The following is a 23,617-nucleotide window of genomic DNA, read 5'->3' as shown; positions in this document are numbered from 1 at the left end:
CCCTGGGGTGACTTGCTTTCTATCTGTGGGCAGCAAGAGAAAGCTATTAACAAAACCATGAAATTGAATCACACTGAGTACTGATTTCCATTTGCCTGTGGTTCTTTGAAACTACGCCACAACAGTTATTTGCAAATGGGGATGTCCAGCTCCCATCCAGGGTTTGACTCTCCTGGTGATGTTGATTGTGGAAACTTGACCCTAATCCCTGGATCTTGTTTTTGTTGATTGTGCTTTTGCCCCTTGCGCTTTCTGTTGTCTTCTTGTGGCGCCACTCACTTCGTATGTGAGGATCCACCAGTCCCCCATGATAGACAGTATTTCTGTGTGCAAAGCAAGCTTCTTTTATCAACTTTTGTGTATGTGCTTTGTGTTAGGATAGGGTAGGCTTGTTACTGCAACCAAAAATAACCCTAGACATCTGTGTGGTTTCCCTGGAGTGTTTGTTTCTCACTCACAGAGGTCTGCTGTATGTTAGGCAGTCTTTCAGGGCAGCTCTTCTTCATGCTGTTACTCAGAGATCCAACCTAGTCCATTCCTGCAGCACTGTGTATCACTGAGCACCACCTTGGTCTAAGTTGCACAGGAAGAGAGAAACTGGAGGATCAGGCAGTGGACGGGCTTCAAAACACACCAGTCGGAAAGTGACAAGTGTCCCTTTTCATTGACCACAGCCTGTTACAGCACGGTCTCACCATGTTGTTGTCCATGTATCTGAGAAGGAACAAGGTGGAGGAAGACTAGGAGGATATTGGTATTAAGCCAGAACTCTTGAGACACAAGTTTCTCTGAAATAAAAAATTTTATTGAGCCAATATAAATGCTAGACAGAAAAAAACCAGGGCCAAGTCTTGGGCAAGTTCCAAAACTACCAACTGCTAGGCTGAGTGGCAGCAGGAGCTATACCTGCTGGGCTCAGGAGCCAAGGGCATTTTGCAACACAAATGTTTCTAAGAAGGAAAGGAAAGGCCTGTGTATGTTGTTTACATTGAACTTATAATGACTACAGATAAATAACAGAGGCTAGGAGGCCAGTCAGTAAGGGGAGTCTTTTGGTTCTGCATTGGCCGCAGTGATAGACCAGAAACTGTATCCATATCAGGTGGCAGTGACTCCTGGGAGTCAGCTCCCAGAGATTTCAAGTCAAGGTTTTGGTATAAAAGAGGTCTTCAAAAAGTTTGTGGAAAGTTTTGTATTATGAAAAATGCATATTGTGAGAAATACTATTGCATGGATTCACAATCTTTTTGTACCAAAGTAACCATATATTCCATTCTCCATGAATTGTTTTCAACATAGTGTCATACATTCGGCAATATGGAGCAGGCTTTTTTGGCTTGGGCCTATCAACTCATTCCCTTGCCTTGTCTCTCCCTCTTCTCCTGGTCCCCTTTTTCTCTCTGGCCTTTGTAAATCAGTTCAGGAAATCTCAGAATTTCCCTCTTATCAGTGTTGTTCCTAGCAGAGTAGAGTTTTCACAGTTTAGTCCTCCCAGACCACAGGTGGATACCATTTCTCCTGAGTGGAATGATTCCTCCTATCAATTCCCTTTTTTCCTTTTCTAGTGAAATGAGGCCACGTTTCCCACCCACTGTCCACCCCAGTGGTATTACCCACCCTGGCCTCCTTCCATCCTATGGGTTCCTTCAATGACTATTGATAGAGTCCCAAGGGAAGGAGAACAAATGTTCTTCTTTGTCCATCAAAATACGGGGAAATTATCCTGGTCACTAGTTCATTCCTGAAATTCCTGGGCCAGGATGAAACAAGAATCTAAAATTCCATCTTGCTCTCCCCTGTGGAAAGCAGGGCCCAAATATTGGAGCCATTACCTACTGCCTCCCAAGGTGTGCATTAGCTGGAAGCTGGAATCAGAAGTGGAGAGCTGGCTCCCTGAACCCAGGCATTCCAGTCTTGGCTGCAGATACCCTAATTAGCACTTCAGCTGCCTTGCCAAATGCATCTCCTTACCCCCTCCATTAAAATGGAGGTTTTGATTGGGGAGCATTGCAAGACCCAGGGAAAATGTAGGCTCAGAGTGCTATCCCAAAGATGGAAGAGGTGAGTTCTGCAGCTGGCATAACACCTGTACTGTTTTCCCGAACTGCAGTCACAGAATAGATGTAGATAGGCATAGCTGTATACATGCACCTATGTAAACAGACATACGGTCGATGCAAAGCCCCATGCATGCATATACAACCATGCATGTATGTGACCACATGTGCTCGAAGCAATGGGCACAGACATACCCTCGCACCCAGAGGAATGAGGGTGCACACATCCATGCCCTGTGCACAAATGCCTGTTACACCTGTGGCTTTCAATGCAGTTACAGTGATCCCCTGCCGTGGTGGTCAGGCCACTTCCCCCCATGGTGGCCCCATTCAAACCAGTGGTCTGTAAGGAAGTATTCTGAAGCACTTTGGGATTGGATTCACTTGGATGAATATCGATTCATTGAATGTCCAGCAAATGCCTGGAATGTCTCTATTAGGCTGTGAGATCAGAGTTTGGGCAGGTAACAGGAAATAGAAGCAAGCAGAACACTGAAAGGCATGTAAGCTGTACAACACCGACCTGGCATCACTTAGCCTCTTGAGTAACAGGGTGTCCAGGGTGGCCACATCCTTACTGACCCTGGCAGCAGCAGGTGGCCTTGCCTGTCCCCATTGTTGTGTAACACAGGTTTGCAGGTAGGTTCCCGTATCCTCCTCTGTTCGCTCTGGCCCCAATTCTTGTTGCTTCTCCACATCAGCCCAACTCTGTCCCATACTGCTTTACCTTTACCCCTGCGACACTTACTGGCATTTTGTTTTATGCTATCTGCTCGTCCCGCCTCCCACCCCCACCCCACCACCAGACTCGGTGTTCCATGACCTAGCATTGGACCTAAAAAGTAGGGGATCTGGAAGTGTTAGCTTGACACATGCATGCAAGTATGTGTGGTTGGATGAAAAAAAAAAAAGGATGAACAAGTAGGTAAATGAGTGGAAAATCCTCTTAGCCTTGCCCATCTCCAGTTGCCAAAAGAGGAGAATGGTTCAGCCTGATCAAAATCCTGCTACTTCAGGTAACCCCGATCTTCTGTTATTCCCCCTCCCTTTTATAAGTGTAGAAGTTAACATATTCTGTAAAGGGCCAGGCAGTAGATATTTCCAGCTTGTCAGTTCTCTCACCATCCCTTACTCAGCACAAAAGCTACCATGGACAATTTGCAAACAAGGTGTGTGGCTCTGTGCTGGTCTGACTTAATTACTAACACTGAAATTTGCATTTCCTATAACTTTCATGTGTCACAAAATATTTCGTGGAATTGCTGTAGGAGTTAAAATCATCCTTAGCTCATGGACAGTACAAATCAGACCCTAGGCTAAATTTGGCCCACAGGGTAAATTCTGTGTTCGAAGCCCGGCCAGAGAAGCAACATCTGTACTACTGCATATCTCCTGGCCTGTGCTCCGGGCCTGTAGCAGTGTGGATAATTGTTCTGGACAGCCTACAGCCAGCTCCTGTTCTTCCATCCCAGCTAGGAGAGCTCGTACATCCTCCTGGGCCTTGAATTCCTCATAGGAAACATGGAAGGGTGGTAAGTGCCTCCAACTCTAACCTGGGGCTCCCGGGGAGAAGGATGTTGGGTAAGATGCACAGAAGGCTCATCCTGGGAGCTTGGGAGAAGTTGGTTTCCTTGACGTTGAGCTGTGATCCCTTCCACTTCCAAAGGAGGCAGGCAGCTCAGTGAGTAAAAAGAGGACACTGGCATCAAACAGACAGGATAGGACACCAGCGAGGCCTCCTAGTTCTTAGCTGCATGGCTAAGAGGTGAATGACCTCCCCTCCCTGAATCAGTTCCCCGTGGATAGACAGGAAGAACACCTGTTTATGGGGATAAAGTTGCCAATACCACAAAATGAGATCATTTCACATGAAATCCTTTACAGAGTAGTCATAGGAAGGTCCCCCACATGATGTGTGTTCTTAGGAGGCGGCTGTGAACACAGGATGTGTGACGTTGGATGGGTCTGTGTTCCAGCCAGGCTGTGCTTTTTGTACACTGGGTCACCCATCTCCTTCAGGAACAGGGACCTGGTGACTGCTAATCCTCATCTGCATCCTAACTTGTGTTCATTGCCATGTATGCTCCCTCTTCTATGTGTGTTCTCTTATACCATGGCTGGCTGGGCAGGCTCCGTGTGAGGGCACATTCCCAGTGTTCCCTGGGGGACTTATATCCCCCTGCTCCTTCTCCTATTTCTCCACTGCACCTCCACCCTCCTCATCCATCAGTTCTCTTCAAAGACCAGACCTGACCCATTAGGTTTGCAGTTGGCTGCGCCCCTCCCCCCCTTCGCACTGCCAGCCCCACCCTGGCTGGCTACCCTTCAAAGGTGCTCTTCCCAGGATGCTCAGCTTCCGCTCCTCCACCTTCCTGAACTCCCCAAGGAGCTCTTGGGTAAAAAGGACGTAATCATTTGGGGATTTGAGCCCTTCACTCGCCGTTCCTGCCCCTTCTCCTCTTCCTGGTTACACACTGAGTTTGCACACTTCATACCTCAAGTTCTTTCTTCTTAGGCATTAAACTTCCCCAGGGTCAAAGTGCTGGCAAGCTTTCTGCTAAGCACCAGCCTTTGCCATGCCCCAGTTCCTGCTCAGCCCTGTGCACATGTCAGAAGGATCACTTCCCACCCTCCAAGAGGGGCAGCCCGAGAGTGCCCCAGGCAGGCTGAGCTCCGAGAAGTGCAGGTTTGCCTCAGGTCTGGAGCTTCTTGGTCCTTCCCTTAGAAGTTCCCAAACTGTCTACAAGATAAATATGCAAGGGGGTTTCACGCTCTCCGACTCAGAGGTGCTTTTTACCCATCATTTCTTCCTTTTTTTCTCAATTGACAAAAGTGACATGTGTTTGTGGGAGAAAAATTAGAAAAGAGAGATAAGCAGGCCAAGGGGAAAAATAAGGTTTGCACTTGCTAATCCCAGAGGCTGGCAATAGTTCTGCTAACACTCTGGGATCAGGCCTCTCTGTGGATTTTTAATGCATATAAATGAGGTGATATGTGTGTACATTTTTAAAAATGATAATTCAGTTTACTATTCGGCTGGAAAAATAAATGTGGTTTGGGTGAAGCAGCAGCAAGAATTCCTAGTGTTGTGGTGTCCAGCCCTGGAAGTGTCAGGCAGTGATCTTGTCCAGGCTTTTGTCTACTGTGGTACTTTGTGCAGGCAGGCAGGAGGTTGTAAACATCTTTGCTGATTGGATGTGGTTGTGATTCATGATCCTTTTTTTTTTTTTGAAAGGCAGATTTTTTTACATAGAGAGAAGGAGAGACGGGAGGATCTTCCATCTGCTGAGTTATTCCCCAAACAGCCATAACAGTCAAGGCTGAGCCAAACTGAAGCCAGGAGCCAAGAGGCTTCCTCCAGTTCTCCTGCATGGGTACAGAGGCCCAAGGGCTTGGACCATGCTCATCTGCTTTCCCAGGCCACAGGCAGGGAGGTGGTTTGGAAGTGGAGCAGCCAGGACACAAGCCATCACCCATATGGGATGATGGTGCTGCAGTTGGAGGATTAGCCCACTATACCATGGTGCTGGGCCCAGTTCATGGTCTGTATCACCAGTTAAGATATGGGCACAAGTTCATGTTCTGGGTGCCCCACTTCCCATCCAATTCTTTGCTTATGGCCTAAGAAAGCAGTAGAGGATGGCCCAAAGCCTTGGGACCCTGTGTGGGAGACCTGAAAGAAGCTCTTGGTTCTTGTCTCCAAATCGGCTCAGCTCCAGCCATTGCAGCCATTTGGGGAGTGAATCAGTGGATAGAAGATCTTCTCTGTCAGTATCTCTTTTATCCATAAATCTGATTTGCCTTTCCAAATAAAAAATAAATTTTAAAAAAAGACCATAGGTAAAGCTTGCCTTGACACTAAGTAGTCCTCCCCACACTGTAGCTGACTTGGAAGCCTGCTACTGCAGGAGATGAACTTGAACTGAGCCAAGGACAAGTCTCTGGCCAGCTGTGCTTTTCTCTAAAGGAGAGCAGCTGTGGGGAGATGCCCTTTGGAGCCCCTAGCTCCACCCCTCTGTGTCCCATACATCTATATGTCTCTATGCTTCCCTGAGCTCCCATGTGCTGGCATGCTTGCTTGCTTATTTCCACCCTCTCCAGTACACAGTCATCCCAGTGGGGTTCAGGACCAAGGTCTGTTTGTCTAGGCAACTGTATCTCTCTCTTTCTCTCTCTCTAACACCTGAGACAGGGCCGGGCCCGTGCCAGCACTCATGAAGGAGATGCTGAGCTTAGCTGGTGATGCTGAGCCTAGCTGGTGAACTGAACCTAGCTGATGATGCTGAGCCTAGCTGGGGATTTGTGAGCCTCTGGGAAGTGAAAGTGGCCTTGAGCTGTGCTTCTCATGCTTGAGTCTCCAAACTCCCAGCAGCAGCAGCAGCAGCAGCAGCAGCAGCAGCAGCATTAGTACTGACCAAGTACTTACTGGAAATGCAAATTCTTGGACCCCTTGGAGCACACCACAGACCCCTTGGATGAGAAACTAAGGAGAGGGGCATTTGTTTTAACAAGCTCTTCTAATGCCCATTCAAGTTTGTCAGCACTGCTGGCCTCGGGTTTAAACGCCTACAGGGTTGGGATCTAGGTGGGTGATGTCAATACAGGAAGTCAGCAAGTGTAAGGCACTACAGCAAAGTGAGGCCTGTGGCCCAAAAGGCTCTGTGGTGGGATATAGGGTAGGCAAGTGTCCAAGTGTGCCAGCAAACCCAACACTCCTTAGTCCAGATGGACCATGTGTGACCCTCAGTAGAGCCTCCTAGAGCACCTCCCAAAGGCAAGCTCAGGGACAGAAACAAAGAAAACAAAGACACAGTCATCCCCCAGAAGTTGGTGTTGCTTGATTGGCTATGGTGTAGGGTTGGGATTGTACCCGCTGTGAGAGGAGGTATCTTAGCTGATCTTCAGTTGCTGCACCACAATAAAGCTCCTTTAGAAAGCACCAGCAGTTACTTGGCTTTGGTTCTGGCATCTGGGAAGGCCAGCAGCAAGACATCGGCACCTGCTCGGCCTCTGCTGAGGGTCCTCCTGCTGCATCCCATTCAACTAGAGCACCGCATGGTGGGACAGAGTGAGGGCCAGCTCCAATGTTTCTTCTTCCTCTTCATGCCTCACCTGCTTCCTCCGCTCAGGCCCTGGGCCTGGTAACTGTCAGCTTGGAGGAAGGAAAGGGAGTGGTGGCTGTAGGAATCCCAGCCTGCAGTCCAGGCCACTGAGTGGACAGAAGGCCTCAGAGATGAGGTTCCTGGGTGGTAACGGCTCGTTGCCTCTGATGTGTGCCTTTAAGGCTAGCTTACTGGAAATAGCTTTTGTTGTTAATTTTTTTGTGAATCTAAAGAGATTTTGTGTATTCCCTAGGTACAGTTCCATGAACCACACTTCCCTCCACTCCCCTACTCCCCCTCCATGCCCTTCCCTGCCTCTCCTTTCTTCATTGGTTTTGGCAAAGGCATAATTTTCATCCACTCTATATTCACAGGCTTAATTCACCACTAACTATAATATTCAACAAGAAAGAAGTAGGAAGACCACATTCCACTGGAGTATAAACATGGGCTAAAAATGACAATCCTATCCCCAAGTGACCATTTCATTCTATATAAGCTGTTACAAATCAGAGAAAGCATATATTTGTCTTTTAAAGAGTGGCTTGTTTCACTGAACACGATGATTTCCAATGAAATACATTTTGTTGCAATATATGATTTTTTAAAAGGATTTACTTAGTTGAGCCCACACCATGGCTTAACTGGCTACTCCTCTGCTTTCAAGGGCCAACATCCCACATAGGCACCAGTTCATGTCCCAGCTACTGCACTTCCCATCCAGCTCCTTGCTTATGGCCTAGGAAAGCAGCAGAGGATGGACGATGTGTTTTGTACTATGTGCCCATGTGAGAAACCAGGAAGAATCTCTTGACTCCCAGCCTCAGCTCAGCTCCAGCAGTTGTGGTCATTTGGGGAGAGAATCAGAAAATGGAAGATCTTTGTCTCTCCTTTTGTCTGTAAATCTGTCTTTCTAATAAAAATAAATACATCTTTGAAAGAAAGAGATGCATTTATTTTATTTGAAAGTCAGAGATTTTGCACCTGCTGTCCACTTCCCAGCCAGCAGCAACATCCAGGGCTGAGCCAGGTCAAAGCCAAAATCAGGAGCCTCGTCTGGGTCTCCCTGGTGGACACAGGGGCCCAGGTACTTGGACCATCTTTTGGTGCTTCCCCAGGAGCATTAGCAGAGAGCTAGATCAGAAGTGAAACGGCCAGGATTGGTGCCAGAGCCCATATCAGATGCCAGTGTCACAGATGATGACCTTACTCACCACACCACAATGCGTGACTTGGGCCCTCACAGGGCCCTTAGCAGGGAGCCAGAGGGAATTGGAGCAGCAAAGACTCAAACCAGCACCCGTGTTGATGCTGACACCACAGGGGAGGGTTTCTCTGCCACCGCGCTAGCCCCCCCCAATATGTGTTTTGCACAGTTGTGGAGGCTGAAATTCTAAGATGGAGTCCAAGCACAGCCAGGTTCTGGTGCAGGCCTGCTTTTTGGTTACAAATTCCCACCTTTTCACTGAGTCCTCACATAATAGAGGGTAGGCTAGCCCCTTTTCTAAGGTTACCCTCAAAACTAGATTACTTACCAAAGTCCCCACTTCATTTTAAACCTCATACCATTTTACCTTAGGGTGCAGTTTTCAAAACATGGATTTGGAAAGGAAACAAATACTCAAATACTTCTTGGTTCCTGGCTGGGGCTCTTCCAAATAGTTACTGTTAATATTCCAGTATATTCTGGCATGTTTGGGGGTAAAATATGAGGATGGACACCTGGTGGGTGTATACTCAGGACAGAAGGACTGGCTAGCTGTCAATTGCTTGTGTATTTCATTTGAATGGACATAGCAAACTGTGGTTGCAATCGTTTCTAGTCCTACTAGTCAACTTAGGTCAGTCCAAGGTCATGGGGTAAAAAGAAGAGCAAGGACTTTAGTGTCTGCTGTATAAAAGTAAATAGAGGAGAGAGAGAGAAACACGGAATGTGCGGCTTCCACATGGCTACTGTGTGCAGGAGGCTCAGGATGTCTTGGAGGCCCTTCGGATATTTTTTTTTCCGCCGCCTGCATTGGGACTGGTATTTTCTAGGCTCTGTCCTGTAATGAGTGGAGGTGGCTGCTCAGGAACAAGTATCCAGGGGAGAGAATCCACCCACGGTTTCTGCCATCTCGAATATGTAAATGTCAATATGGCTTAATTGGCTGTTCAGCGCCCCCTGGTTCCTCCTCTCCTCCAACAGTCACAGCAGACACACTGCCTTGGGCAGCAATAGGGCTGGGGGGCAACCTTGAGTCATCATGGCTGCCTCCTGTTCACTTACAAGGTAACCTTGGGCAGGTGATTCAGATTCCCTGTGAGTCAGATATCCTAAGAATCTCACCTTATGCAGGTGAAGAAACAAATCATAATCCAAAATCTCAGATGGTTGAAAGATAGTGCCTTGGTTGTGTAGATGCCTGCATACAATGGATGTGTTGGATAAATAGAAAGGATGGATGGGTGAGTGGGTGGAAAGATGAATGGAAAGCAGGCGGGCTGGGCAGAGGGTGGGATGGGATGGGATGGATGGATGGATGAATGGATGGATAGGTGGAGGTGGGTTGGTAGATGGAAGGGGGAAAGAAGGATGGGTTGGATGAAAGGCAGGAAGGTAGGCTGGGTAGGTAGAAGGATGGAATTGACTGGGAGGGAAGAGGAGGGAGAAAGGGAAAGGTGAATGGATGGAAAGATGGGATGGATAGATGAAAGGGAAGGAAAGGAGTATGGGAAGGGGTGATGGATGGATGGGGAATGAGATGGAAGGATGGATGAATGGGGGAATGGATGCATGGATGAAGGATGGGCAAATTGTGAGATAGTGGATATGTGTGTACAAATATATCATATATACTCTAATAAATATTTGTATTATGTTCGCCATTATAGTCATCTCTTTTACCTCTGACAACAGCAAGCATTTTTATGAGGATTTTGTGTGTGTTGGACAAGGGCAGAACTATACCTACACTCTTCCAGGCCAGACTCCATATGCTTCTCCTAACAATCCAAGGTCAGAGACAGTCAGCACCAATTTACAGACAACACTGAAACTCAGAGGGGTTAACTCACCTGCTGAGAATCACACAGCCACTCCCTGAGGGAGCAGGATCCTGCCCCACAGTCTGACTTTATGCCCCTGTGTTGTTAACTTCTGTGCTGTCCTCCTCGCTGAGTTCAAAGCATGTACTGAACTTTCATCTCATGCTAAACCACAAAGTATCAGTCTCCCATGATAGATGATCAAACTAGAGCCCAGAGAGGTTAAGTCACTCACCCAAAACTACACAGCAAGGGGCCAGTGCTGAGATCCTGCATACCAGTAGAGTTCCTATTTGAACCTCAGGAACTACGATCTTAGAAAAGTCTAGTACCCAACAAGGGCTCCATACATACGGAATGGATGAATACAGTTCCTACAATACTTCAGCAATGGAGCCATGGATTAAAAGGGAAAAAAAAATCAAGTTGTAATTTTGTTGTAGATGCCAACATTGATGTTTCTGCCAACATTGGGTAGTTCATCGTTCATTCACTCACTCACTCTTGTCTGCTTATTGAGCATCCATTCTCTGTGTGCCAGGAACTGAGCACCTGAAGGAGAAACAGAACTGACGAGAGCACAGGTGACTCAGTGAGACCACATTGCTTCTGCTGCAGAATGCCATCATTCATCTCAAACCACTGGTCCTCAAAACGAAGTCAATGAGGCCGAAAATAGTTTTGAAAAACCCTCCATCTTGATCAGCGTCTGTGCTTGGGGTCATTCTGTTGATGTCTGTACACCCCTATCTAATGGCCTGAATGCATCATTTGCCAACGATACTTGGTAAACATCAGCCATTGCATAGCTTACCCACAAACCAGCAGCTCCCCCAGGTGAGTGGGAGCAGCTGGAGCCAAGGCTGACAGAGTGCTGCCCAAGAGGCATTGAGAACCTGAAGGTTGCTACCTTGCTCCCCTGGAGCTTCGGGAGAGCCTGGATAAGGCACACCAAGACAAGTCTGGGCTAGGTGCTGTGAGCATCCTGGTCTGCCAGGAAGTTGGTGATGTTGCAGAAAAGTTTATTAGAAACTTTATCCCAGATCTTCACCTCAGATCCAGCCCCAGATCCAGGATCTCTCAGGCTTGACATTGCATTTTCTTAGTGATTATTTGTGGTAGTTATTCTCCTAACTACCATGAGTTTTCTTAACAACGGTCACAGCTGACCTCGCCCTTCTGTTTTTCAGCCTCTGTAAGGGAAGGACACTCTATTCTGTGGTGAGGGATGCCAAGATCGTCTTGGATGTCAACAAAACCAGACAGATTGCCCAAGAAATTGTGAAGGTACAGTAGGCACTCAACCATCTTTTTATTCTCAGACTCAACTCCCACCCCACCCCGACCTCCACCTGGAGCAACCCCTCCAAGCTGTATTGAGTCTCCGGAGAGTCAATTGGGCTTTAGATACCAGGTTGGCCTCCAAAGAAATTAGACTTGATCTGGAAAATACCAAACCGTGTGTACATAAGAACTTTGCGTTGACCGCTAGGAATGGTCTGCCAGTGTTTGGCTTCCATGCCTTATCACCATGGTACTTAGCCAGGAGCAAAGCATGATGATGCCCATCTGTAGGCAGCTCAATTGTCCTTATCGCTTAAGTGCCTAAATTCCCATGAGTATGAGCCATCTTTCTCACAGTTGCTAAGGAACCATCAAACTGCTGGATGTTGTCTTGGATTAAAACAAGCAAGAACATCCAGTGTTTTTCTGACAGGTGCCTTGTAGGTCGGGTGTAATCGAGCTTTTCTTTACCGTTGGAACTGTTAGTACTGAGCTGTCAGAAGGAATGAAAGACGAATGAGCTCACAAAGAGGATGAAAACTCGAGGTGTTCAGCCTTGAGCTAGACCTCCAATAGACCCTTTTCTGTGTTGTTGATTACTGGGTTGTGTGACACATCCTGGGGCACTCGGTGCGTTCTGCAATGGCATGAGACCAATAGAAGGAGCAAGTCTCCTGCAGAGGAGCCATTCCCTCACTAAATGGGAATTGCTTGGCAGGGATACGCGCAAGTGGGGTGTGGATCTGTGGCTTACGAGAGAGCCCCACCCTTTGCTACTTGCCATGTTGCCCTCACCTCTCCTCTCTCATGCTTAACACCCTGAACGTGGTCACACTGGGGAGGTGTGTCAGCCAGATGAGAAATGCATGCTCATGCCAGCATGATAGCAAACACATAGATGTCCACTGGCGACTCCCTGCTCTCTTGCTTTTTGCAGGGTATGGGCTATCTTCACGCCAAGGGAATCCTTCACAAGGACCTCAAATCAAAGAATGTTTTCTACGACAATGGCAAAGTTGTCATCACTGACTTTGGGCTCTTCAGCATTTCCGGGGTGCTGCAGGCTGGCAGGTAAGAAGAGGTGGTGGAGGTCCCCAGAAGGGTTTTTGATAGATGGTGCTCATGGGCTGGGAAGTTCTATGCCAAAGAAAGAGGCCAAGGTTATGGCTCTTCTTCCCATGGGGCCAGTACCTGGCTCACCTGTCTTGGAAATGGCACCACTAAGTCCATAGAATTGGGTATGGAGCATCCCCAAATCTTCTAAAGCGTGATGTGCCCTTGAATTTGAGTGAAGAGCTTTATTCCTCTGCCAAACACTCACCCAGATGTTGAGCTCACCCATGAGCCCAAGCTCAAAGTTTTCTTAGGAATTAATGAATTTTAGTACAGCAGGAGTATGATTAAGAGCAAGAGACTTTAAGTCAGACTACCTGGGGCCCGACACTGCTCTGCTGCTTAATTAACTGTGACTTTGGTCAAATTGCATGGTGCCTCTGAACTTTTTGTTTCCTTGTCTGCAAGAAAAATGTTGAATAGGAGGATGCTTGCCTCGGAGGGCCTGTGTGAGCTCAGTTGAGTTTCCACCCATGGCCTTAGATGCAGCAAATGCCTGACAAAGAGGAGGTACAGTTGACCTGTGATTGGTATTGCCTTGTGTACAACTCCCCAGTATCACCCCAGAGAACCGTTAACCATCCCGGAACCATCAGCTTGTTGGAGCAAACCATGTTGAGCTGGCCATATGGAAAACAGTTTGGGCCCCAGTTTAACAGCTTAACAAACAGTTTAACAAAAAGAATATCCTGGCGAATTTGGAATTCTCTCTCTCTTTCTCTCTCTCTCTCTCTCTCACACACACACACACACACATACACGCTTGAAACCCTCACATGTTTATTCTAACCATGCATCTTAAGATGAATAATTTCTCTGTCCAGATCTTCTCTTATTCGACCGCAGCTGCACCCACATGGGGAGCTCCCAGCTGCTTTGCGGCCCAGTGCAGGCTCCCCAAGGTGGCTTCAGTTCATGCCCTGTCATACCTTGAATCCGAGGGAGATGCCTGACGTTCAGCAAAACTCGATGTGCTTTTTCCCATGAGATGTTGTAGCAAGCAGAATTGTCCCACTTTTTTAAAAAGGATTTTACTCCCCCTGGAAAGCATCCAGGCAGTCTCTGTTGCTGTGTGAAGTGCATCAAATAAGAAAAGAAGAGCAATAAATGTGTAAGTTCACAGATACTTGGAGGAGTGGCCATTGGCATAGTGGCTAACACGTCATTGGAGACACTCGTATCCCAGATCACAGTGCCTGGGGCCAGGTTCCAGCTCTGCTGAGTCTAGTTTCCTGCTAACATGGATCTGCCTTAGTATAGTGTTCCTAGCTTCTGGCTCTGGCCTGGCCCATCCATAGCCATCACAGGCATTTTGGGAGTGAACCAGTGGATGGCAGCTCCCTGTATCTTTTACTTATTTTGCTTCTCAAGTAAATAAAAAATAATAATAATAAAATAAAGGTAAAAGTTAAAGAAAGCATACATAGAAGTGTGTCGTACCAAATGAGGTCATAGTGGGCTTGGTGTTGTCAGTCTGTGAATTTTGAGGGGATCCAGTCCAGTCCACTGTGAGATAAGACAATAGCAGCTTGCCTGTATTTAACATGCAGCTAACTTTCTGGTCCTCAGTTTCCTCAGCTGTAAAATGGGTATGGGGATGGCAGCAATGGTCCCCCCCTCGCTAGGACTATTTTGAAGGGATGGAGAAGGCTTAGTTTAGAGCTTCATTCTCTAAGGATGCTATTTCATGATATATGTTTTTAAGATTTATTGATTTGTTTGGAAGTAGAGTTACAGAGAGAGAGAGAGAGAGAGAGAGAGATCTTCCATCTGGAAATGGCCACAATGGCAGAAATGGGGCCCTTCCAGAGCCAGGCTTTCCTTCTGCATCTCCCACATGGATGCAGATGCCCAAACACTTGAGCCATCCTCTACTGCTTTCCCAGACACTTTCACGTGGAGCTTCATAGGAAGTAGAACAGCCTGAACACCAATCCATGCCCATATGAGATGTCATTGGCACAGCAGGCTGTGGCTCAACTCACTATGCCACAGTGCCTGTGCCTAATGGTGCTACTTCTCCAGAAATTTCTGTAGAATTCTGATGCATATCATCTTTATCTATTACATATGTAATTGTTCATTCATCCATTACTTTGAGAGGCAGGAAGACAGAGAGAGCTGCCTTCAGCCGATTCACTCCCCCAAAGTCTGAAACTGCTGAGCCAGGCTGAGCCAAAGCTGGAAGCTGGGGACTCAGTGCAGGTCTCCACTGTGGGTGGCAGGGACATGAATACTTGAGCCATCCATCACCTGCTGCCTTGCAGGGTGCACGTCAGTGGGGAGCTGGAATCAGTAGCCCGAGTGCAGACTCAAATGCAGGTGCTGCAGCGTGGGGCACAAGGGTCTTCATCCCAAGGCGGAACACCCACTCCCTCTGGGGTTCTAGACACTGACGTATGTCTTAGCTCTGTCACATGTCACCTCTACAGCCTTTGGCAGGGGCCTCGGATGATTCTGAGCCTCTGTTTTCTTGTCTGTGAAACAGGGACAGTACCCCTCCTGTGTGGGTCACTGAAGATTTGCTGCGATGGACAATCTAGCAAGAGTGACCTGCCTTTCTGTCCTTCACTCACACAGAGCTTGGGGTGTTGCCTGTGCCCTGTCCAGGGAGACCTAACCAGCCTTTGTCAGGGATGGGGGGTGGCATCATGAGAGAGAGAGAGAGAGAGAGAGAGAGAGAGAGAGAGAGAGAGAGAGAGAGAGAGAGAGAGAGAGAATGTTCTGTGCATCACACAGAACTTGGAGCACAGCTGTTCTGCTTCATCAAGAAAAGGTGTCATTTAACATGCCACTGCTGTGGTGCCAGCCACCCACAGCCTGTTATTAATCATAACAATAATGGTAATGAAAATGATTTGGGTTGTCACGGGTAGGCCTATTGCCATAGGGACAGGATGCCCTGGGGTCTCTGTGCCAGGCCTGGCTCTCAGCCCCCTCCCAGGGATGTGCGCACACCTTCCACAGCTGATGATTGTGTGTGGCCAGCCCCAGCTCCTCTCCCTGAGCTGGCCCAGTGATGACCTGTTGAGTCAAGAAGAGATGGTGGGGATGTTTTAGAAAAGATGAGAGAGTTACCTTGTAGCAGCTGCATCCTCCCCACCTACCTCCTACCCCAAAAACCTGATCTGCCAGTAGTATGCTGGCTGACCCAGGCCAGGGCCCCTTTTCCTTGGAGCTCCAGTCTCAAGTCCATCTCTGAGTTTTCCTGGTAAGTAGGTAGATAGATAGGCCAACTGAGTGGACAGACACAAATGGACGGATGAACAGGTAGTTGTTAGGTGGTTGGATGGATGGATGGAGGAAAGAAGGAAAAGCAGTGGATAGTGTAATAATGATGTCCAAAGATCGTGTGACCCTGGCAACTGACACTGCCCTGTGACATGCACTGTGTCATTTTAATCCTTGCACCAGCCTTGCGAAGCACAAAGTAACAACCTCAACTTGCAGGTGTGAAAATGAATTCTTTGATTTTGCGTACAGCCCCACAGTTGATAAGCAGTAGACAGATTGTTCATCTTCTGCAAATGTCTTTGGTTCTAGAAGCAAGAACACATTCAGCTCTTACAAGTCAGCAATTTTTCCAGGAGGTTTGGGCTGCGTTTTCCAGCAGAGGCTGTGTTCTGCCCCCGGACAGGAACACAGGTGCAAACTGCATTACCACCATCGACATGCCAACATTCAGGCCGTTTCCTTACTGTGCCTAATCGGAACAGTGATTCTCAACAGTGGCTGTTTCCCCCCAGGGGACTTCCGTCCATGTCTGGAGACATTCTTGGTTGTCACACGTGGCAAGTGGCACTGTTCGCCTCTAGGAAATAGATTACGGGGATATTGTGCAGCCCCCTACCATGCACAAAGCAGCTTCCACCACAGACTAATACAGTCTGGAACATCACCAGTGGTGCCACGGCTGAGAAACCCTGACCGATGATGCATTTGGCAGTGTGCCCTTGACTGTGTTTCTCCCTGTCACATGCATTCCGGGCAGCTCCTGGCAGGGGAACGCAGAAGGTGGATGGGTGACCAGTGTCCCAGAGAGTGCTCCTGGACAGAGCCGCCCTCCAAAGACAACACAGAGTCGTGACTGTGGCAATGACTCCATCTCGCTGCTTCTCCCACAACCCCTTTTTTGGGTTCCCAACCAAGCGCGTACAGCCCCAAATAGAGGTCACTTTCACATGTAGGGAGAGCCTTCAGGAGATGAGAGGAGTTAATTGTTAGTAAGGAGTCATCTAGAACCATGTTATCTACTTTGGTAGCCCCTCACTGCATATGCCTGTGCCAAGTTAGCTTTTTTTTTTCTTAAAAGAAGATTTATTAATTTTTATTGAAAAGGCAAACTTAAAATTTACAGAGAGGAGAGACAGAGACAGAGAAATCTTCCATCCACTGGCTGGTTCTCCAAATGGCCACAATGGCCAGAGGAAAGCCAATCTGAAGCCAAGAGCCAGGAGCTTCTTATGAGTCTCTCCCACCTGACTGCTGGGTCTCAAGGTCTTATACCATCCTCCACTTCTCTCCCGGGCCATAAACAGAAAGCTAGATCAGAGGTACAGCAACTGGGACACGAAGCGGTGCCCATATGAGATGCCAGTACCTGAAGGGGGAGAATTAATCTATTGAGCCACAATGTGCCACATTAACTTTAACTTGGAAGGAAGAGGAATGAGCTATTCACAGCACCTTTCCATGATGGCACTACCACAAAGACAGCATCTGTGGCATTTATTGAATATGAGTGGGCAGAGGGCTGGCTACCTCAGAGAGAATAGGACCAAGAAATGGTTTCAGTGCTGATGTCTCTTTCCATACCAGCCTCCTTGCACCTCCCTTTGAGTTTCAACCTCAAGTTCAAAGTCAGGCTGTGCCCAGTAGAGGTATCGGGAAAACATGGATCTGGAACTTGAAGTCCATGATTGGGGCCTGGTGCTCTCCTGGCTGGAGAATGGAGCTCACCCTGTACTTTGCTTCTGTAGGCGGGAGGACAAACTGCGCATCCAGAACGGCTGGCTGTGCCACCTGGCACCGGAGATCATCCGCCAGCTGTCCCCGGACACTGAGGAAGACAAGCTCCCCTTCTCCAAGCACTCGGACGTCTTTGCACTTGGGTGAGTAGGCTTTGTCCTGGGCACAAGCCAACTTCCAGCCTGCCTTCAGTGATCCTGGAAGCACCAGTGCACCTGTTTGTGGGGCCATCTGTTTGCGACTGGGGGGGGGGGTCTAAGTCAGGTGGAGTGGCAGGAAGAACTCTAACACCTGCATGCTCACCTGTGAGGCCATGACAGTTGCCTCGTTCATTCATTCATTCACTCAGTCATCTGAGAGCTGATAGATGGATGCCTACTGTAGGCCAACACTGTCCAATACTGGAAGTATAAGATTTGGGCTTGTGTTAGTATCTTCCATTGTGTAACAGATACCCCTAAAACTTCACAACTTAAAACAGAGTTTTTGCACCAGATTTCTGGGGTCTAGAATTTGGGAAGGACTTAGTTGAGAATTTCTCCTTTTAAGATTTATTTTTATTTGTGTGGGGCAGAGTGGCAGAGGGAGAGACAAACATCTTCCATCTGCTGATTCAAATGACCTCAACAACCAGGACTGGACCAGGCCAAAGCTGGGAGCCTGGAACTCCATCCACATCTCCCATGTGGGTGGTAGGTGCCCAAGCACTCCTGCCATCATCTTCCACTGCTTTTCCAGGCACATTAACAGGGAGCTGGATCAGAAGCTGAGCAGCTGAACAGAACCTGACACTCATATGGGGTGCTGGTGTCAGGAGGCAGCTTTAACCCACTGTGCTATGACACCAGCCCCCTTAGATGCGTTATCATGAGTTGACCTGGAGGCTTATGGGAGGTTACAGTCAAGCCCCTTCCAAGAGGACCACTCATAGGGCTGTTGGCAAGAGACCCTGGTCCTTTAGAACATGGGGCCACTGAGTGACCTACAGTGTTGCAGCTTAGAAGCCTCATTCTAGTCCGTGATCTCATCTCACCCTGTCTGCTATGGTATTTTCTTAAGTTGCATTTGACTCTTTGAGGACACATAATTAGACATGCTTATGGTATTTTGATCCATGTATATATTGGGTAATGAAGCAGTAGAGTATCCATCATCTTCAACATTTATTATTTAGTTGTGGTGACAGCATTCAGGGGGGAGGATTATGGTCAGTGAAGTGTGTTGCACACTCCTGCCACATGGCCCCTCTTACATGCAAGTCGCTGCATCTGACTTGCATGTAACATTACAGGAAGGAGCATTCAGAGATGTGCAGATCCCAGGTCCCTCCTCTGCCTTGTCTAGTGTGAGACAAGGAGGCAATCAGGTTTGGCCAAGTACAGTTGATGCCATGTTGGGGACACACACACAGGACACTGGGAGTAAAAGAGGAATCCAATCTGAGCTGGGAGGACAGGGAGCACTTCCGGGAGGAAGCAGGTCAGGATCGTGGGTTACAGGTTGGATACAACCCCGCCTCTAATTGACAGAAAACCGAGAGCTCCAGGTCCTTCAGCAGCATCAGAGGTATTCCACATAGAAGCGGTGTTTGGGAAAGCACAAAAGCAAAAGGGGGTCATTTATTCCCTGGGGAGGGACCGGTAGCAGAGTGAGGGTAGGAGAAGTTGATAGACAAAGAGTCAGGGAAAGAATGAGGCTGGGGCTGAGATGTGAGAGCCTGGAGAGGGATGCAGAATCATTTGTGTAGGGAACTAGTGGCAGAGTTAAGGGGTTTTTCATGTCATCCTTGGGGCACTAGGGAGCCATTGATTGTTATTAAGAAGCATGGAGCACTGCAATCATCATTTGGGCTTCGGATCCATCAGACCACATTGGCTGCTCTGTAGAAACAGAACAGAGAAGGGCATACTGAGAGTCTGAGCTGCGGGAAGAGGCTGGCAGCTCCATCGTGTCAGCAGCCATGGAGGTCAAGGCTAAGCATGGGTACAGGCACATAGGGCTGGGAGTGGGTGTTGGGTGGTGAGTGGCACCCAGATTCCAGTCTTCAGCAGGCAACTAGAGAGTGGTATCCTTCCCCAAGGTCAAGGCCCTGGAGGAGAGGCAGGACCGGGGCATGCTCTGAGGGCAAAAAGGTGAAGCTCATATTGAGTGAGCATAAGCTACCTTAGCCAGGCAGAAGGCAGGTGCACCTGTACACTTAAGACTTTTAAAAAGAGACGTTTAACTTGTCGGCCAATAGAAACTGTGACCACATGAGAGAATGGGCTGTCCTTGGACATGCGGAAGAAATGTCTAGCACACAGCTGTACGTGGCAGGGCATGGTATCATGGGAGGCCAGGAGGGTGTCTTTGCTCCCATGGCCCAGGCAGCCAGACTGACCCTGGTCCTCCCTTCTCCGTGGAGTGGTAGCAGGGGCTGGGGGATGCTGCTGGAGAAGCTGCAGCCTACAGATGTGTGTACATATGAGAGAAACTGTCTCCCATGAGAAAGTAGTCCCCCGCTCCCCAACACAGCCTCCTCGCCACACATCCTGGAGAGGGCACATTCTGGAAGCTCTGAATTCTCGGTCTGTCATTTGAAACCCTTTACAGGCTGTCACTCAGCCTGGATTAGCTCTGGGCCAGATCTTTTAACTCATTAGATATTATCTTAAACCAAATTGCCATGATGAAGTTGGTGTGTTTTAGTGTAAATTTAGCAAAAAAAAAAAAAATGCAATTAACAAAATGTGCCAAAGTAATTGGTTTTCTGCTGTAGTTTTCATCTTTAGCAGCTTTTTTCAAGTGAGTTTGTCTTGGAAGTTGGGTTTGAAAGGAAGTTTTAATGAAGCTTTTATTTCTGCTGCTGCTGAGTTCGGAAGGACCTGGCGCTCTTGGTTTCCTGCCAATTAGGTGCATCTTGTTGCTTGGGAACCTCATGCTTAGTACTGATGTGGAACAAAAACGAACTTTTCAAAGTCCACCAAGCTCAGCGTGGAGCTGTCTTATAGAGTCTTTACAGGCAGGGATTGTGTTGTCCCCAGTTGACAGGTGAGAAAATCAAGGCTTGCAAGGAGTCAATGACATGTCTTGTAGTGACTGCCAGAGGCAAGATCCAAACCTAAAACACCCTAACTCCAGCCCTGGAGTTAGATTTTCTAGAACATTGCCATTTCTGTAATAGGCAGAAAGGAAGAGCTCCGATCTACTGGCTCACTTCCCAAGTGCCTATAACACCCAGACCAGGGCCAGACCCAAGCTAAGAGTCCTTGTCAGTCAACATGAGAACAGTGAGTGAAGGTGACAATGTTTGGTTCAGCCCATGTGTGCTTTCTGTGCTGACTGTATGTGAGGAGTGTAACATTCGTGTGTATTGCTTAAAATCTACAACATTGTACTTTGAAATAAATGACACTTTTGTCAAAAGTGTAAAAAAAAAACCAAAAAACAAACAAAGGTCCACCAGGTTGTTTGCTCTGGCCTTGCTGAGGCAACTGACAGCAGGACTTGAAACTCAAAGCATCGATGGCAGGGCAGTGTTTTAAGTTGACAACCATGTACGACGCATGGATGGTGCTATAAGCATCCAAGTGGCCCTGGACAAGAAGAGGGTTCACCCTTCCCATGACACCCCACCCCTAAGCATCCTCACCCCTCCCTGCCCCAGAGGATTGAGTTTTGTATTAGTCTGGTTTTCATTGCTGTAAGGAGATAGCTGAGGCTGGACAGCTTCATCTAGAAAGGTGATATGTTCAGCTCATAGTCCTTGACATTCAAGGGAAGGCAGCAGCGTTGGTTCTGGTGGGGAACCTCCTGGTAGATAATGTCTCAGCGGCAGGAACCCAATTCATCCACAACTGTTTCTAACAGACTAGAGACCCTGCTCCCTGCTGCCACAGACACAATCAGGGAGATGCATTTTAAAGCATTACTTCTAAGATGTTGAGAAAGCTTTAGTAGTATCCCAGTGGCAAAATGCCAACCCCACTGGGGATAAAGCAGGAGAGGAATGGCTGACCCAGGAGGTTGGCTGAGGAGCTGCGTGCTGGTGAGAGGTTAGAGAGTCATCAATGACATTGTATCACACCAACGTCCTTTCGCCCTTTCGATGTCTGCCAACAGTACAATCTGGTATGAGCTCCACGCCAGGGAGTGGCCTTTCAAGACTCAACCAGCAGAGGCAATAATCTGGCAAATGGGTACAGGCATGAAGCCCAACCTCAGCCAAATCGGCATGGGAAAAGAAATCTCGGTAAGTCCCAGAGCACGACCAGACACAACACTGGGACTTCTTTTTCCTGCATGTTTAGATCACACATGTTTTCCCAAGGGAAATCCTTAGAGTGTGCACAGAGCTCTGTGAGTTTGTGATTGGAAGCTTAGAAGGTAAAATCCACTGCCCTGTGCCTGCAATTTCAGATGCCTACCACTAGAGGCAGAGTGAGCCTTACCCAGGCTTTTTCTTAACAGTGGGTCGCTGAATCAGGTGAGCAACTGAAGCCCACTTTTTCTGGTTTTTTGTTTGTTTGTTTGTTTGTTTGTTGATAAGGGTTATTAGTGCTTTGTGCAGTTTAATTTGCAAACACATACTAATTTTAAAGCATCACCCAACTCAGAAAAAGATACAATGAAACAGAGAAACCTGCGAATCAGTTAACAGTCTTTCCTCCAAAGCACAGCAGCCATATATTATGGTCTTTTGATTGGAAACCTTTTATTTTGCCTACGTTTATGTAGGGTTGTCTGTCTGGAGATTTCCCTTATCAAATGGGATTACTGAAAGTAAATTTTCTTCTCCATGATTTGGAAAGTCCTTGCCATATGAGGGAGGGATATGGATTCCGTTTTATCCTTTTCTTTTGAGAAAAATACCAGGAAGCTCCTTAAGGAATGTTATTGCTCTTGATGTATTTAAGCGTAGAGAATACTTCATTTGCTCTGTCCTCCAGAGATGATGGATGGGTGGGTGGACAGATATGAGGATATGTACAAGATGGATAAAGGATGATTGAGTATATTGACATGGGCGGGTGAGTGAATGGATACAAGGATGCATGCATAAGGGGTGGGTAGATGGATATATGGGTGGGTGCATGGGTGATGGGTAGATATAATGGATGCAAATGAATGATGGTCGATTTGGATGGATGCATGCAATGTGAATGTGTGTGTGAAGAATGGACGTGGGGAAGATGGGCAGACAAATGGACTCATACACTGAACCTGCCCAGGCACAGTGAAGAAGTCACGGTTTCTATCAGTCACCACGATTGTTTTTCTTTAGGACATCCTTCTCTTCTGCTGGGCCTTTGAACAGGAAGAGAGACCCAGCTTCACCAAGCTCATGGACATGCTGGAGAAGCTGCCGAAGCGGAACCGCCGCCTGTCTCACCCCGGGCACTTCTGGAAGTCTGCAGAGTAGGTTCCTTTCTCTGGCTTCTCCCTGTACCCCTCTGCCCTGCCCTCACTGACTGTTGCTCCTCCCCCCAACTTCTTCCATGGACCTACTCCCCATCACTACTATCAGGTTTCTGTTCAGGGAAGTCTGTTCTATGTTTGGGTCCTGTGCCTCCCACAGCCACCTCATTCCCATCTTGCTTGATGAAGGTTGATGCCCCAGTGAGGGTGAATGCCATGAAGCAGGGTGCCCTGAATCTGCCAAGCTCTCTCACTCACATCTTTGGGGGTTCTCTCTCTGTAAGACCTGGCCTGCACTTGTTACAGGAAGATCAGAGCAGGAAAGAGTCTTGGCATTTCTCACATGGAGACTCCAGGCCCCACTCCATCCCCTTGTACCTGGATGGAGCAGTAGCCCTACCTGAGATCACGAATGTGACATCTCATCCAAACCCCATTGCTGGCATCCCATCCCTGAAGCTTCTAACAGAGGAGCATTCCTGCTCCCCGCTGCCCTGCTGATGGTTCACACTCACACAGTCAGGTAAACACACACTGCGGAACACAGGAGAAGCTGCTGAGACGGTACCTAAAAGCCTGGCTCTCTTCACGTTCACACCAGGTATGCTTCGACGTAAACTCAAAACTATTAATTCACAGGAACATCCTATGAAAACCTATCCAGACACC

General features: G+C 47.9%; 1 protein-coding gene across 1 annotated transcript in view; it reads left to right on the top strand.

The window, feature by feature from the left end:
- Nucleotides 1–22,952, top strand: part of KSR2 (kinase suppressor of ras 2) — a 305,100-nt gene extending 282,148 nt beyond the window's left edge. The window contains 5 exon segments of the mRNA XM_058656700.1: nt 11,377–11,473; nt 12,408–12,541; nt 17,563–17,694; nt 21,653–21,782; nt 22,815–22,952. Of these exon segments, the coding sequence (XP_058512683.1) occupies nt 11,377–11,473; nt 12,408–12,541; nt 17,563–17,694; nt 21,653–21,782; nt 22,815–22,952 (631 nt within the window).
- The last annotated feature ends 665 nt before the right edge of the window (nt 22,953–23,617 follow it).

The sequence above is a fragment of the Ochotona princeps genome, chromosome 29, assembly GCF_030435755.1.
Source record: "Ochotona princeps isolate mOchPri1 chromosome 29, mOchPri1.hap1, whole genome shotgun sequence".
Lineage (NCBI taxonomy): Eukaryota > Metazoa > Chordata > Mammalia > Lagomorpha > Ochotonidae > Ochotona > Ochotona princeps.
This window is presented reverse-complemented; position numbering and strand designations above follow the sequence as displayed.